The 16,456-nt window shown below is 39.4% G+C and overlaps 1 protein-coding gene across 1 annotated transcript; it reads left to right on the top strand.

Annotated features, from left to right (window-relative positions):
• The first annotated feature begins 571 nt into the window (after window positions 1–571).
• On the top strand, window positions 572–10,125 carry JCHAIN (joining chain of multimeric IgA and IgM). Its single transcript, XM_081132238.1, has 4 exons — window positions 572–1,483; window positions 4,765–4,891; window positions 8,245–8,325; window positions 8,972–10,125. The coding sequence occupies exons 1-4, from the start codon at window positions 1,420–1,422 to the stop codon at window positions 9,174–9,176; spliced, it is 477 nt and encodes a 158-aa protein (XP_080988364.1). The 5' UTR covers window positions 572–1,419; the 3' UTR covers window positions 9,177–10,125.
• The last annotated feature ends 6,331 nt before the right edge of the window (window positions 10,126–16,456 follow it).

Below are 16,456 nucleotides of genomic sequence, written 5' to 3'. Positions count from 1 at the left end.
CACCAATCAAGCTAACTTCTAATTACTCTTTTTTTGGAGCGATGGACTAAATCAGTTATTTAGAAACTATAGTGAGAGGTGAGTCGCTCTTAAGTGGTTGATATTTGTTTTGACATCCTGACCACTTAATTAAAATGTGCTTTCAGATCTGTTTCTTTTTCTACTAGATATAATTGTTCATGTGAATTCAGTATATTTTCTTAACCCCAAATAGTTTCTAAATGCTATGGTAGTGGAAATTAAAATGAAAGTTAAAGTTTAGCAGTACAGTAATATTGTGTGTCCTAGAGCCTGACACTGCTGTTGCTAGACTTTGAATACATTGATTGAAAGAGAGCAATTATGTGCTAGACTTTATAGCTTTCACTCTGCTGTTTCTGCTGCCAGCTGTGAAATCTGCTGGCCTGCTTATGATCCTGAAATATTTCTCTGTTGCCTCTCAGAATTCTAGGAGATCCTTTAAAAATTAGGACTAAGAACCTAAAGTAGCACAGGTTTGCTGTTCCACGTAAATGTAACCAGCGTGTTCTTGGAACAAGGCTACTTAAGAGACGGAAAATTCTAGCACGTTGGGGTGGTGGGGAGTGAGGTAGGCATCTGGATGCTCTTTCCAAAAGCTTAGATTTTTGTTTCTGGGGGGTTTTTTGAACGAATTAATGAAAAAATGTACAAGAAATACTACAATGATTCTGTTTTCTGTGAGGCATCTTAATGAAAATCATTTCATGGGTTTACAATTCTGAAAGGTGTTACTAGATGAGCAAACACAAGGTCTGCCTTAATGCTGTCAAATAAAAATGTGGCAACTGATACATCTAGTAGCCACTTGTTTCTCATCCCAATTCCATGTTTGAGCTTATAAAATAACTGAAAGCAATCAGAATGTGTATATATTATATATAGGGTAATACCTGTATTAAATCTGGTAGCTTGGTTAATTAAGAAGAACAAGTTGACATCAGATATAGTTGGGAATGTTAGGAGCTTTTAATTCATTTATCCATCATTTCTTGTTCCAGCCAAGCACAACAAATGTCATCTATATTTGAAAACGTTATTAGCTAGGGAATAAAGTTGAAAACCCCCATAAATAACATCTTAATGGGCTCCTGCCTTGAGATTGTTATTAGTCTTCTGCATTAATTATATAGCATAAATGTAAAATAAGAAGTGATTGCATCAAAGCATGGCTTTGGGGGGCTGCTTCAGAAGAAAATAGGTGAATCTGAGCCATCCGCTTCTTTCCAGTGCAGCATTAAAATTTCAGACTTCAACCGCAGTTGTGATTGGTTTTAGTTTGTTAGCTGCCTGGAGCGTTATTTTAAGAAAGCAGAAGCAGCAGCATCTGCACAGTTCTTATAGAACACACACCTTGACCCTGACCTTTTAGCTCCAGCTTTCAGACGAAGCAAAGGCAAGATGAAGAAGCATTTGCTTTTCTGGGGAGTCCTGGCCATTTTGGTTAAGGCCCTTCTTGTGACAGGTATGTGGTATTTTGAAAATAAACCCAGATAAAGGAAAAGTATCACATAGATCTGTTCTTCAGATTTAAACGTTTGTGTTTTGGTTGGCCAGCTAGCTGGCTACTTTTTTCTAACATGCCTTAATCTTTATAAGGGCAGTGATCTTTTTGTAGATAAGACTCATTGTAATCCTTTTTATTATTTATTTATTTATTTATTTATTTATTTATTTATTTATTTATTTATAAATATATCTTTATTGATTTCAGAGAGGGGAAAGGAGGGGGAGAGAGAGAGATAGAACATCAGTGATGAGAAAGTCATTGATCAGCTGCAGCCCGCAACCCGGGCATGTGCCCTGACCGGGAATCGAACCCCAATAGCCTGGATCCTAGGTCAACGCTCAACCGCTGAGCCACGCCCGGCCGGGCTATAATCCTTTTTATTCTTCTCTTATTTGTTTGCCTACTATAACCTAGAGAATAAGAAAAATACTTTTCTGGATAAGTATTGATAGCGGTATTTTTCTGGATAAGTAACGATATTATATGAATATCTATATTGAATCCTGAAAATCAGTATTCCTCTCCTTGAGTGTCTTAAATTAGTATTCAGGATGAATGAAGTAATAATTACAGTAAATACAACATACAATGCATTGGGGTTTTATTTCCCCAGACAGACCAGTGTTAGTTCTAAAATCGTTTCTGGATCTGAGCCTACGGATTTATTATGACCCTTTAACAATGTTTAATGTTCTGCGGAGCCTATAACTTGATGGCCAAACTTTGGGTATTTTGTTTATTAACCTTTCAAAGTACTGTAGAAAATGGAATAATTCTGAATATAGAAGTAGAGTTTTTAATGATTTTCATCTAGAAGGGCACATGGATTAGTGTGTTATAATTTGGCTGGGTTGTTTCTGACACTTTCTGAGCTTATTATTCTTATTTTAAGACCGAGTATGATATAATTAAGAATAATCATTTAAAAAAGGGGGGCATCTCTAATACTCTCAACCATAAAGATAAAAAAGTCAAATATATTTTATACTAATTAAGAATAATGAATTTCTAATAATATTTATAATACATAATACTAAAACATGTACAGTATATTATCTATACATGTTTATAAATACACACATGTATACATATATGAGCTGTCATTTATTGAGCACATGTTCTGTTCTAGGTGCTATGCTAACTACTTTACATATACTATTCTATTTAATCCTCACAACAACCATTTGAGGATAGGTACTATAATTTCTGACATATAGTTGAGTCCACTGAGATTTAGAGGCCAAATATCTTACCTAAGGGGACACAGCAGGCACGTGGCAGGCGGAGCCCAGGCCCTCTGACCCTCTAGCCCACACTCGTAACTACTATCCTGTTTTTCCTGTGTAAGAGAATTGCCTTTTAGTAAATTAATTATGTCCATATGTAGTGTGTGTTATTAAGTCTGTTTTCTTATTTGTTTGAACTGAATTAAATTTAACAAATATTTATTGAGCACCTATTATGTCTCAGGTGCTCTTTGAATAAAACAAGGCACAGTCTTTAATAATAAGTTTATTAGGGAAAACGCTATCAGTGAGAGAATGTTAGAATATCATAAATCTTGGTGAATTGAAAGTATTTGTACATTTTCTAGTAGGTACATTAGGCTGCCTAATACTTTTCTTTAACAGCAGTAATGTTAGTTTTTCCCCAGGTTTCAGGTAAGAAAATAAATTATATATCACAAATGTAGGTACTTTCTATTTAAGACTTAATTGTCAACTCACATACTTGATTCCGTTTTTTTGGGGCGGGTGGTTCAGGCATTGCTCACTCATTTGTATTTTATTGAGAAAAACATTTAAGAGTCATGAATACAGCAGTAGAGGACACCACTTAGTCATCTTACTCTTCAGAGCGTTAAGAAGAGTTATATGGTCCTCTTGAATTGACTTCATAATGCCTCTTCTCCAATACAATGCAGACGTTAATCAGAAGATTTATTAGGAAGTTATGAATGACATAATAATGCATTATAAAATACTTCAAACAGTTATGAGTACAATAACAGTGACCCTAAAGTGTTTTTTACAATGATTATTATCATTAAGACTGAAATACTGCAATTAGGTTCTCTCTGCTCTGAGATCATTTCTGGAATAATTAGATTTCCAGTAACAGTGATAGCTATCCTGATCATTTAACCTTTATAACTTGAATTTATGTGCTAAATTTTTGGTGTTTTTTTTTTTTACAGTTGAGGCTTGATGGGAGGAAATTTTAAAGGTTATTTAGCTAAAATTATAGGAATAAAAAAGATATTTAACATTATAATTATTATTTAATTAGCACTATTAAATAAAGCTATTATTAACTCTTCAAATATCTGTTAACTGAGCAAAGTCCACATATTAATACATTTTCTTTGTTTACTCTTTGCAGCACTTACCAGACCTCTTTTTCTAATACTCAGATTAGCCAATAGATGTTGATACTCAGAGTTAAGGTTTTTATGGTCATCGGTGTATTCATTCATTTATTAATTTTTCTATACTTCTCAATATTTTCTGAATTGTTTTTGCAAATTTATAATACTATATATCTATATATACTATAACTTTAAAACTAATTCTTATAAGGAATATTAGTATAGCACCTATCATTGTATTTGATTGAATCATTATATCACAATAACCTGATTGTTGTTACGAAAAAGAAGAATATAATTAAGTTTATGAAGGGTGTAGTGGAGAATATTTAAAAATCTTATGAAGTAAGATTATTTGGGGGGAGAACGTGCCTGTGCTCAGCTCCAATGCAACGTAAAGAAACTGTGTATATAAAGGGGGCTCAGGAAGGATGTGACACTTCACACTGGGTTCACAAAGGCTAATATTATTGTTTTGTTCACTTCTGAATGGATTGCTTTGGCCTGAGAGGTTTTGTTTTCTCTCTTATTTTGGTACCTGGCACTCATTTTCACAAGGTTACATCATTCAGAGAGCCGTGCCTCCATTAAAGGCATTAGATTAAAACCAGAAATCTTACCGCGCAGGTGCCCATAGACTGGTCCAAGGGGAAAAGAGAAAATTCCTTTTGGAGTGCATTTGGATTTCCTTCACTGTGCTGTGAGATGCTACTCAGCTATTTTAGATTAGGAAGGAGAACAGGTGGAGAAAGCTGAACTTGATCAACCGTAAAATGGAATTTTTCTGCAGGAAAAAAGATTAAATCAGTACAAAGTTGACAAGTAGATTTTCGTTCCCACTTCTCTTTAATACGTTGTATCTTTCCAGCCCAAGACGAAGAAGAAAGGATTGTTCTTGCCAAAAACAAATGTAAGTGTGCCAGCGTTAGTTCCAGGATCATCCCTTCTCCCGAAGATCCCAGCCAAGACATTGTGGAGAGAAACATCAGAATTATGTACGTGGTATTTCATATTTCCTTTCTTCATGTTGTGAGCAGAGATACTGGCATGTCAGCCATTGTTTGAAGGTAGCACCTGTATCTTTGCTCCTCTGTTTTTGATGTGTAGAGCCTGACATGAGGTTGAATCTGGTTAATGGGCTTGAGCCAGTTTTGCACAAGTTGGGAGCAGGAACAAGGTCTCCACACAATCTAAAACCAGCCAGCTACATCAGATGATTATAACTGAAGATTCAGACCTAGTCATCAACATGCCCTGCTCATGTGGTTCTTTCCATTGGAATCAGAACTTTTAGTTGCTTTGATCAGTTCAAACTGAAACTTGAGATGACATTCAAAACTTTATTTTGTACCACGTCTTGACTGCAGAGTATTTTACATAGTACTTAGCTGTCTGCATAAAGGTAAGGTAGACTGATCAAACTGACTAATTTAATTTAGTCGTCACTTATACATTGGACTTCAGATACTCATTTTATTTCACACGTAGTCCAAATTATAAGTTATGAGTCTTGATGTTTAATTTCCAAAATGCTAGTAATATTTAAGAAATAAGATTCCTATTGGACCCAATCAGTAAAGTCTTCCTTGTGAACTCCCCCAGTGGGGTACCTCTTATAGAAACGAAGTAGCATTCAATTCCATCTAATCAGTGGAAGAAGTAGAACATGCCTAAAATCTTGTTTCAAGTTCTGGTTGGGCCACTTACTAGCTGTGTGCTCTTGGATGCAAGTTACTTATCTACGCTAAACTTCAGTTTGTTCATCTTTATATCTCGTAGGGCTATTGTAAAAATAAATCGAGATCTATTCCTTTTAGAGAATGTATAGTTCCTGGCATATTTTCGAAAAGCATTTGCTGTTATTTATTCTCCTAACCTACATGCCAGTTATCATTATGACACTGTACTTCTTAAAACACCTTTGCTGGCTTACCCCGCCTTGCTATTACAATCAGTTACAAATGCCTCCGCCTACCCTGCAACACTGAGCCTAACTCTCAGGCTCTTCCATTCGCACTTTTTCGCCTCATGTTTGAAAATCCGGCAGTATTGTAGTACTCTTGTTTTTCCTCACTCAGTGCTTTCTGCCTCTTCTGATTCTGCATGTGCACTCGGCTCCTTAAAAGCAGGACAGCTGGGGAGCATGCGACTGGAAGGGATGGAGGGCGTTCAGGACACTGGCACATAAACCATTCGGAAGAGGAGTGTCCATCTAATGTTTAAATCTTCAGATTTTTAAATGGCACTGCGATTCTCTATTTCATCTTTTTTCCTCTGACCATTCTTTTTGTGATATTATATTGTTTTCTGAATTCAGATGATTCAGTTCCTTCATCCGCTTTGCCTGATGTGGATTGTGGTTCTCGGGTCTCATTTCTGAGAGTTTCTGTTGTTATTGCCATGTCAGGAGGGCACTATTCCCAACTCCATCGCTTACTAATGATATGGCTTTGGGCAAGTCATTCAAGTAATTTGAGCCTGTTTCCTAAACTATAAAAAAGGGGTAATATGTATGTCGATATACACACATACTTTATAGGGTTGTAAGAACTAAATGTGACAATGTGTAAAAGCATCCTGTACAGCGTTTGACCCAAAGTAGACATTCATACATGCTTATTCCTTTATCTCTATCAATATTTAAAGCTTTTTATGATATTACTAGAGCCTTTTTAATCTAATAAAGAATAGATCCATTCATTTGACAAACATTTATTGAGTGCTCCTGAATGCCATTGAGGATTGGCACTGGGGACCGTTGGAGAATTTACAGTCGAGCAGGGAACTGTAAATGGCTAAAAAGGCAATTACAGTATAGCCTTGTAAAGGCTCTGATGACAGGGATAGGCATAGCATGTTGGAGGGCACCCGGCCCCATCCTGGGGGTGCGTGGAGAGGGCCAGCGGAGGCAGGAAAGGATGTTGGAGTAAGTGGGTGATGGCTGTTGGCTGGCCGAGTGGGAGTTAGCTGGTAGGCATGGGGGGGTGGCAGGGTTGTGGGTGAGGCACATCATTCTAGGGATGGGAAATGGTTGCTGTGAGGATTACATGAGGTTGTCGTCTCACATGGTTAGCATAGTACCAGGCACACTGTGGGCACTTAGTAAACGTTAGAACTGTTACTGTTTTCGTTATTGCTAAGACGTGGAGATGAGAAAAGCACGGTGAGTTTGTGGAATTGCAAGCTGCTGTTGACAGCTGGCATGTAGTGTAAAGCGGGTGGCATGGTGAGAGATGAGGCTGGGGGGTGACAGGCATGTCATTAGAGGTACCCTGTTATTTGTGGGGAGACTAGGTTTTAAGCAGAGAAGGGAAAATTAGGCCTGTATTTGAGAAAGGCCGTTTTGGCAATAATGTAGCTAATGCATTGGAGGGGTGAAGGCTGAAGGAGGGCATAGCTAGAGAGAAATGGTGCTGAAACAAGTGGGCAGGTTCACAGATGCAAAGAATTAGATTCAGTTGGACTGTGAGATGGTTTAAATATAGGTTGTGACAGAAAGGGAGGACTCAGGCATGGTATCCAGGTTTTAGCTCGGATATTTATGTGCGTATTATTGCTAAACACTGAGTTAGGAAACACGAGTTTTTCTTTGTATCTTTTGGTAGGGAGGGGTGCCTATGAGGAGGAATGATGACACAGATGAAAACATGTAAAAGTTAATAAAATCACCTGAACTAGTTGATAAGCATTATTTAATTTTTCATGGAAATCACCAAATCAGGAGACTTGGATTCCAACCGCCGCTTTACTACTTAGGAGTTGTGTGATCCTGAATAGGTTGCTAACTTCTCTGATTTATAATTTACGCATCTGAAAAATGTGGATAACGATATCTGTTCATTCGTTCCACAAATATTGAACATATTCCATGTGCCATACGTGTAGCGAGGTGCTGGGAATACATAAATGATTTTGCCTCAAGGAACTGTGTAGTCTAGGGAAGCAATTATTCTGTAGACAGGCAACTATGACGGTGTTTGTTATAATAAAGTGATATGAGCTTTAGTGCGACTACAGAGGAAGGAGCTTATTGGGGGAGGGGATGGGATCAGAGTAACCATTGTAGAGGGTAAAACTTGAGCTGATTGCTAAAGGAAACAGGGGTTTGCCAAGTCAGCAAAGATCACCGACAAGGGAGTTGTGAGGTTTATTTTGGATGGGAAATGCTTAAATTATAGCAAATTACTGTGAAATCTGAGCATTAGTATCACTATAGATTTCTTTAGAGTGCTAAATGTACTAAACGTCCTGATGAAAGAGCAAGTGCTGTCCTACAATATACCCATTACCAAAAAATAGCAACATCTGTTAACTTCATTATTTTGACTTGTTTTTTTCTTTTTTTTAGTGTTCCTGTGAACAACAGGGAGAATATCTCTGATCCCACCTCACCACTGAGAACCAAATTTGTGTACCACTTGTCCGACATGTAAGAGATTTTCCTTTATACTAATATATATGCAAGTTTTACTAACTTTTAAAAATTAACTTGTTAGTAAGAATGTTTTGGAAAATATGTTGGGGTATAAACATTTACCAATATAATTTGAACTTTTGAATACATTAATTCCTATGTTAATTATTAGATATCATAAACTGATAAAACTTTATCACAGATAAAAGTTAGCCGTAAGTTAATTCCAAAGAAGAAATATTTGCCATTAGTACAGGAAGGGTCACTTTGTCTTAATAGCTCAGTAATTGGATTTCAGACATATTCACATACAGGTGTTTTTTTGGAAACTGCAGAATTTAATATCAAACAATTGCTTAAAAAAAAAAATTCTTCCTTCTTTGTCGTATAAATAACTTGTTTAATTCTAATATGCGATTGGTAATGAATCTAACCGAGGAGAAGTTGCTGTATGGTGTAGGCAAAACAACCCTATTGCTTGCTTTCAACTAATTTTTATATTAAAGGTTGAAAAAATCCCATAAACTATCCTGTGTTGTAGAGCAGCTGAGTTCCGAGAGGAGTCGCCCTTTGTCAGTTGTCGGGCAGAGCTGCAAGAACTAATTGATTCTGGATGCAGCAGCATTTGATGGATTGTCTAATGCATAGGTTTGTGTTTCAGCTGTAAAAAATGTGATTCTACAGAAGTGGAACTGGACAACCAAGTGGTTACTGCCTCCCAGAGCAATATCTGTGAGGAAGACGATGAGGTCTGCTACACTTACGACAGAAACAAGTGCTATACAAACAGGGTCCCGTTTTCGTACGGTGGTAAGACCATCATGGTGGAGACAGCCTTGACCCCCGAGTCCTGCTATCCTGACTGACTGAAGCCATTGCTGACCGCACAGCTGCTTATCTTCAAAGGCTCTCCATTTTGATCCAGAAAGTTAATATATTTACTGCCAATGAATTTAAAACCACAATTTTTTGATAATGTTAAACTGTCCCCACCCCCAAGTGATTGAAATAGTAACATTGTTATTTTTATTAGGTAATTACTTCTCAACTCTAAGTATTGTATGTTCACATTCTGAGTGTTGAAATCTCTTACTTGCCTGAAGGGGTATATGTTAAGAATATAATTTCTAACATTTAAAAAAATAGACAAGGAGAGAAAGTAAAACTCAAGGTTAAAAATCAGGATACAGAATTAATTTTTTTTTTTTTGCTTTGCCTTGGAGAGCCAGAGCTTTTGCACATTCCATGCTGTTGTCTTCAAAGAAAGTAAAACTGTGTAGAGAAAAGTGCTATGTAAACACAGGTGATTATAGGTCTTCATTAGAAAATGATTGGAAAACGTGTTTTAGAAATACTTACAAAAATAAAATTGGATCCTTTATATTTGTGATACCAGTGAGCTGACATAATTATATGCATAATTGAAAAATATGTTTTGACATAACAGATTTGGTAGATGATACAGATTTTTTTTTGGATAATTTTTTTTTAATTTTTATAATCAGGCCAGTGTAAGAAATTTCCACTGGAAATCACCAATGTTGTAACTGAATCTAATGAAGTATGTGTTCCAAAATATGTATTCTCTAGCACAGTTTGAACAATTAAATAGATCCTTAAGCATATACCTGTGTGAAATAATTTATTGGGAAGAAGTTTGTGTTAACTTTGTGTATGTAAGTTAAATATAATTGATTACTTATGAATAGTTTGTAAGTATGATGTAATTATGCACTAATCACTGAATTCGTACATGTATATATCTGAGGTAGCTTTGTGATTTAAAACTAAAGTTAAATAAAAAGGAAGGTCCCTCCCAACAAACATAGTATTCATAAGTTCAGTTAACATCTGTCACCTCATACAGTTACAAAACCAATTTCCTTTCCTTATGATAAGAACTTTTAGGGGGAGATTGTTTCTGGAGTGGCTCCTCTACTCCCTTGCCATCTTTTCCTTTGTTCTTCTGCCTACCCAGTAGAAAAAGTTTTTGTTACTACATTGCCTCAAACTTACAGTCCTGTAGGTCTTCCTTTTTTCAGAAGTTCAGTTAAACTTGAAGACAATCATATTTTTATTTTATTTTTTTAAAATATGTCTTTATTGATTTCAGAGAGAGGAAGGGATAGGGGAGGAGAGATAGAAACACCAATGATGAGAGAGTCATTGATCGGCTGCCTCCTGCTCGCCCCCGACGGGATGGAGCCCGCAGCCCAGACATGTGTCCTGACCGGGAATTGAACCTCAATCTCTTGGATCCTAGGTCGATGCTCAACCGCTGAGCCACGCCTGGCTGGGCGACAATCATATTAATAACAATTTAGCATTCACCATTTGCTAGGCATCAATCAGTGCTTTATTAAGTATTAACTCATTCACTATAAATCCAGAGTAGCTGGTGGCTGTTAAATGAGAATGATTGAGGAAAGATGGAAGCTTTCCTGTTAGTTTCACTCATAGGTTTGCTTGTGTTAGTCAGCAGTTTAGCAGGGAAACACTAAGGAAGCGATGCAGATGAGGCAGCTCTGAAAGGAGCCTCCTGGCTCTTTGCAGGACACGTATTTGACCGGCAGCCCTGGTAACCCACCACTGTGCTTGTATGAGGCCCACGGGCTGCTCCCAGCCAGTGACTGGGAGTGTCAAAGACACTACGGCCAGTTCCTGGGAGACACAGGACTCCTCTGATGGGTGACTGACTTGGGGACTTCCCATCAGCTTCACTGACAATTTCTGAGCACTGCCCCACCATTATATATCACCTAGGCAGCCATCTCCTCCGCACGGGTTGGACCTGACCCAGCCTGATGCCTCCCCCAGCTGCCTTGGGCTCCCGCCCCATTTTCTTTTGCAGGGTTTTTCCTAATAAATCTCTTTACCTTTGATCTCATCTTGGATTCTGCTTCTGTAGGCCTTGAATGAACACAGTGGTCAATCATGGCGTACCTGATTTAGTGATGATGATGTCGATACTGAGCACTCTTCACATGCCATGTGACTCACCTATGTCATCCCATTTTATCCTCAGAATAACTCTTGGGTTTGCTTTTATGTTGTTAATGAGAAAATGAACTCAGTGCATAAGTAACAGTTTCACTGGTTCACTGGTCTAGTAAATGGCAATGAAAACTCAATCACTGCCATAGCCTCAACAAATACCAATAGATGCCCTTTGATAACCATTTATGCCCACTGTAACATCTTACAGTTCATGTGGCATTTTGAGGTCAGTGTGACAAATTCACTGATTTCTTGTAAGTCAATTATTTTTGTACGTCTTGTACTCCTTTTAAAATTTGAATTAAATGGACGATATTTTTAAAGGACAGGCTTAAGTGGGCATTTGTGGTGAGAATGTTCCTTCTGCACTGTGCTTAGCTATTACTTAAGTGAGCACATTCAGCACCAGCCAGAGAAAATTACTGTAAGAGTTAATTAACAGTAAGAGTAATTCCTTTGAGCCAGGCCCTTAAAAGCCAGCAGATCCAAGTCAATTATTGTTTTCACTTTAAGACTACTGTCATTTTGGATGGTTCTATGTAACTTGATATTCAAAACGAACCATAATTATGCCTCTGCAGTCACAAATATGCAGATGTATACACACTCATTACCAGACATGTGTGGACCCCCACCTGGGAGCAGTGGGATAGGAACGTTACCCGTTCGTGCACTTTCCAGGTCTTGGCTGGGGTGGCTGTGTAGTGTAGTGGGTAAATCCACGGCTAGGTGGAATACAGACTCTACTTAGGCTAAATGACAGGTCACTAAGGGCAAGTTCATTCTCACTGAAAATAGGAGTAAAAATAACTATTTCCTAGCTTTTTGTAAAAATAAGGATACATGCTGTCATTTATGTACAGCATGTATCACTTAGCACTGCTATTGTAGCATTCAGGAACCTTCTATAAACTGCACTTGTCACTGTGTGTTAATTGACTTTTGACTGCCCAGGCAACAAATCAGAGAAAAATGTGACCATATTGGATCACCGATTCTCAAACTTTAGCATGCATGAGACTCACCTGGAGGACTCATTGAAACAGATTGCTGACCCCCACCCCCACCCCCCGTGATGATTAAGTAGGTCTGGGAAGCAGCAGGAGCAAGTGCATTTCTCAAAAAGCTCCCGGCTGCTGCTGGGGATTGTGTGAGCCGCTGCTTTAGAGCTCTAGGCCGCCGTCTCCACCTAGGGGCTGGTTAACGAAGTACAATGTGTTTGCATTTTTTAACACGTTTCATTTAATCCTCAACTGCCCTATGAAATAAGTACTGTCTTCATTTTACAAATGCTGAAACTGAGATGCCAGAGATGAAGTAATCTTTGTAAGGTTTCACAAATAGTGTATGGAGAAGTGGTAACTGAATCCAAGACCGTCCAGCTCCAAAGCCAGTGCTCTCATTCAGTATGTTACCCTGTCTAACATAAATTTCGGACCATTTCCTTCAGTAATTCCACTTCTGGGGAAATAAGAAATGTGAACAAAAAGCACAAAGATCTTTGTCACAGCATTATTTATGATAGTGAAAATGCATAGTAAACGTTAAGTCTGTCGTCAGAGGGAATGATAATATTGGGTATACTTCAGAATATTTTAGAGATAACAAAAATGAAGTTTTAAGTAGTTTTAGTTTTGTGGAAATTGTTCATACAATGCAAAGAGGGAAAATACAGAATATTTCATAAAAGAATCACTTTAAGACCCTCCCAATACACACATGTAAGAGAAAATAGGCGACAATATTAACATTGGATGGTAGGATTATGTATTACTTTTGTTTCCTTTTACTTTTCAGTATTTGCCAAGTATTTTACAATGAGTATATATTTTATACTTAGAAAAATATTCATAATTAATTTTTAATCAAGTAATTTAAAGCTTGGGAAATTCTAAATTTCTACCCATTTACAAAATGTATTTAAAGAAAAAGTGATGTTTATTTAGCATCTACTTTGTGCTCAGCACAGTTCCAGTTGCTGTGATGGATACATAAGAATAGGAACTGGGCTGCACTTCTTGGGAGTTTTCTTCCCCCTTCTACAGGCCGAACTAACACAAAAACATCAGCACATGACATATGACAATATGTGATTAAATATAAAAGATGATGTGCTATGGGCCTTGGGGGAAGCTGGGGTAATCTGGAGGAGATATTCATGGAAGGACTTCATGGATGGAAGTAGAACTTTCTAGACCTACATGAGCCAAGCAAAGATACAGGAAGAAGCATAACCTAAATGTGGAGCAGACGGGACTGTCCTGCTCTTTGGGTTCTCCAGCGACCCTTGCACTTACATGCTTCATTTATACACATGCCCCTGACTGGTGATATTCAGATTTTCCAGGGGTCAAGACCTTTCTGATCCCCCTGTGGCGAGTGTGCAGTTGTCCCTTCTTTATAGCAAATAGCCCAGCACTTCGATACTCCAACTTCGGTCTTCCAACTGGCTGACTCACGGCCGCCGGGAAGCCCGTTCGTGACACAGAATTGCAGACCCCACTGCGGGTCACGGAGTCAGGGTCTGCGTTTAAGGAGGTTTGCGTGCACCCGAGAGCGTGAGAAACATAGAGCAGCGATGCGGGTAGAAACAGCCGAGTCCTGGGGAAGGGGCCTCCGCCGGCAGGGTGGCCGGCTGGGGCCGAACGAGGCCCTCCGGCAGCATGTCCTACGTTACCCTGTCCTGCACATGGCATGGTTAGGAATGGTTAGGGCTCACCGTGGAAGGGCACCGTCAGTGACTCGGGAGACTGCAGACCAGCCACACCTGAGAAGAAACCGTTCACCGGCCCGGGACTGCAAAAACCTGCTTTGTCCAGCGAGGCAAGGAATGAGTCGTGGTTATTTGGATAGGAGCCAAAGAGGAAATTAGTGTCCCAGCTCTGCTGAAGCACAGAGGAGAGGCTGCTGGGCCCTTAGGCAGGGGAAATGGGCCCTGAGGCAGAGGACCTGGGCCGGGGAAGCCATGGGGCTGAGCCGCTTCCTCTGTTTCTCAGCGATGTCTGTGTCACATCCAGCTCAGCTCCCTTCTCCTTTATTTGAAGAACCTGCTCTGCCAAAGGGGATTTTGTTTGTTACCAGCTGAATCTTGTTGGCTACGAATTCAAAGCGAGAGAGAAAGGGCCAGTGGCTGCGGGTGAGAGGCACCGAAGAGCAGGCGGACCCAGCCAAGAGCTCGAGTCCCTTGGGCCCGGTGACCCCCCGTTTCCCAGCAGCTGCGCTCTAATTGTTTCCTCCTGCACTGTAACTGGGCAGCTGGTCTGAGTCACAGCGAAACCTCGGAGGTTTTGTGAAGGAGCGTCAGAGCTGTTGATTTCAACCCAACATTTCTGGTTCCCTTTTTGGTTTTTAAAAATGAAGTTTGGTTTCCTGAGGGCAAGATGAATCTTCTTTAGGGTCCTTCGGGTCATGACGGAAGCAGAGAAGGATATGTCAAAGCAAGCGATAAAAGTGACTCAAAGGCCATGTGTCGTGAATTTCCTTTGAAGGTGTTTAAAGTTAAGACTGATGTGAATGAGTAAAGTAAAGCATCTTCGGGACATTCAAAAAGCCAGAGAAAGAGTCTTCATGATGATGGCTGCTCGGCCAAGTTTTCAGAGGTGGCTGGACCTCAGACTTCATCACCCCTTTGTTTCCTGCCTCAAGTGGAAGAGTTCCAGATTGCCCCCAGCCAGCTGGATCAGTGGCCAGCTACCCTCTAGAGAACTCGGTTACAGGCGGCGAGACAGAAACTCCCATAAGGTAGGCGTGCGTTAGCCTTGCTAGATTATCTCCTGTTTGCCATCCTCAGGTGTTATTTTCTTCTTGTTTATTTACTTCATCATGTAAAGACATCACCAGGGTATATACAGCCATTTAAAAATCAGCAGGTGACGGCCATTAGATGTAGGAACATGCCGTAGACATGGGGACGTGGCAGTGGCCTGGGAGTGCTAGAGACGGGAGGGGTCACCTCGGAGCCTGCACGCACGTCCCCGCTGCACGCACCTTAACTTCAGAGCTGACTTGAAAAGCTTTTTCAATAACTGAACAAGGGCACACTGAATAATTACTGCAAGGAACTCGGGCCTGGTGTCCAGGTTTGCAGAAGGATACCTATGCTGAGGAAATGAAGAGTCATTTTCTACAGGGATGTTCCCCGCCCCCTGTTTTTTTCCCACTCTACAGTCTCAAATTTAATAGATGTTTTTGTCCCCGTGTGTTTACATTTTGCGGTACAGAGGTCTCAGATGATAAGTCAAGTTTGCGGTGACCCATAGGTGAAGATTGTCAACGTATCTGCCCGAACAGATGTATGATCCATACGCTTTGATGAAACAGTGACATGAGAGAGTATTTTACAATGAAAAGTACTCATATCTAGATTAAAAATTCATTTGAAAAAAGTAGTGAAACATAAAATGTAATTTTATTTTGATGAGGATAATTCTTAAGACAGTTTATACAGAATAAGTTAATGGTTTTGCAGTTCAAATATAAAACTGGTGGTGGTGGAGCAACTAGGGGACGGCCTAGATAGCGTAGCTCTAAGATCCCTTCTTGCCCTGGGGTTCTACAATGCAAATGTTGCCGACTACATTACGCCGCAGAGTGCGGCAGCTCATTCAGCATCCCGATGGTTTGCCAGCAGGCAAAGCATACTGTGGTACTTTCATGGGAGCTTTAAAAGCTGTCTTAAAGATCAGTCAATCAATAAATATTTATTGGGTATTTACTTTGTGCAAGACACTGAGCCAGGAGCTTTAGAAGGCTCAAAGGACAAGATTCATCTCCTCAGGAAGTTTTCAGCATTGTATTTTCTCAGATTTCTGAGATCTTATGAAATCTATCCCAGGGGATTTTCTCCTAAGAAATTCCTTAGAGTTAGCAGGTAACTTTCTAGATAATTATGGGAATTCTTGTTCTCCAGGAAGGAATGTGCAGATAGTAGGCCAAAATGCCATTCATTAAAACAAAACACCTAGATGTATTCTAAGCAAGGCAATGTAGAAATGTCTACTTTACAAAATAATTTACACTATTTATTCAAGATATGAAGAAAGTGTGTCTGCAAATACTTCTACCAGGACATGAAGAATGAAAGTCTTTATGTTGCCCTGGCCGGTGTTACTCAGTGGTTAGAGTGTCGGCCAGAGCCCTGAAGGGGCAA

Source organism: Miniopterus schreibersii (assembly GCF_964146895.1).
Source record: "Miniopterus schreibersii genome assembly, chromosome: 1".
Classification (NCBI taxonomy): domain Eukaryota; kingdom Metazoa; phylum Chordata; class Mammalia; order Chiroptera; family Miniopteridae; genus Miniopterus; species Miniopterus schreibersii.
This window is presented reverse-complemented; position numbering and strand designations above follow the sequence as displayed.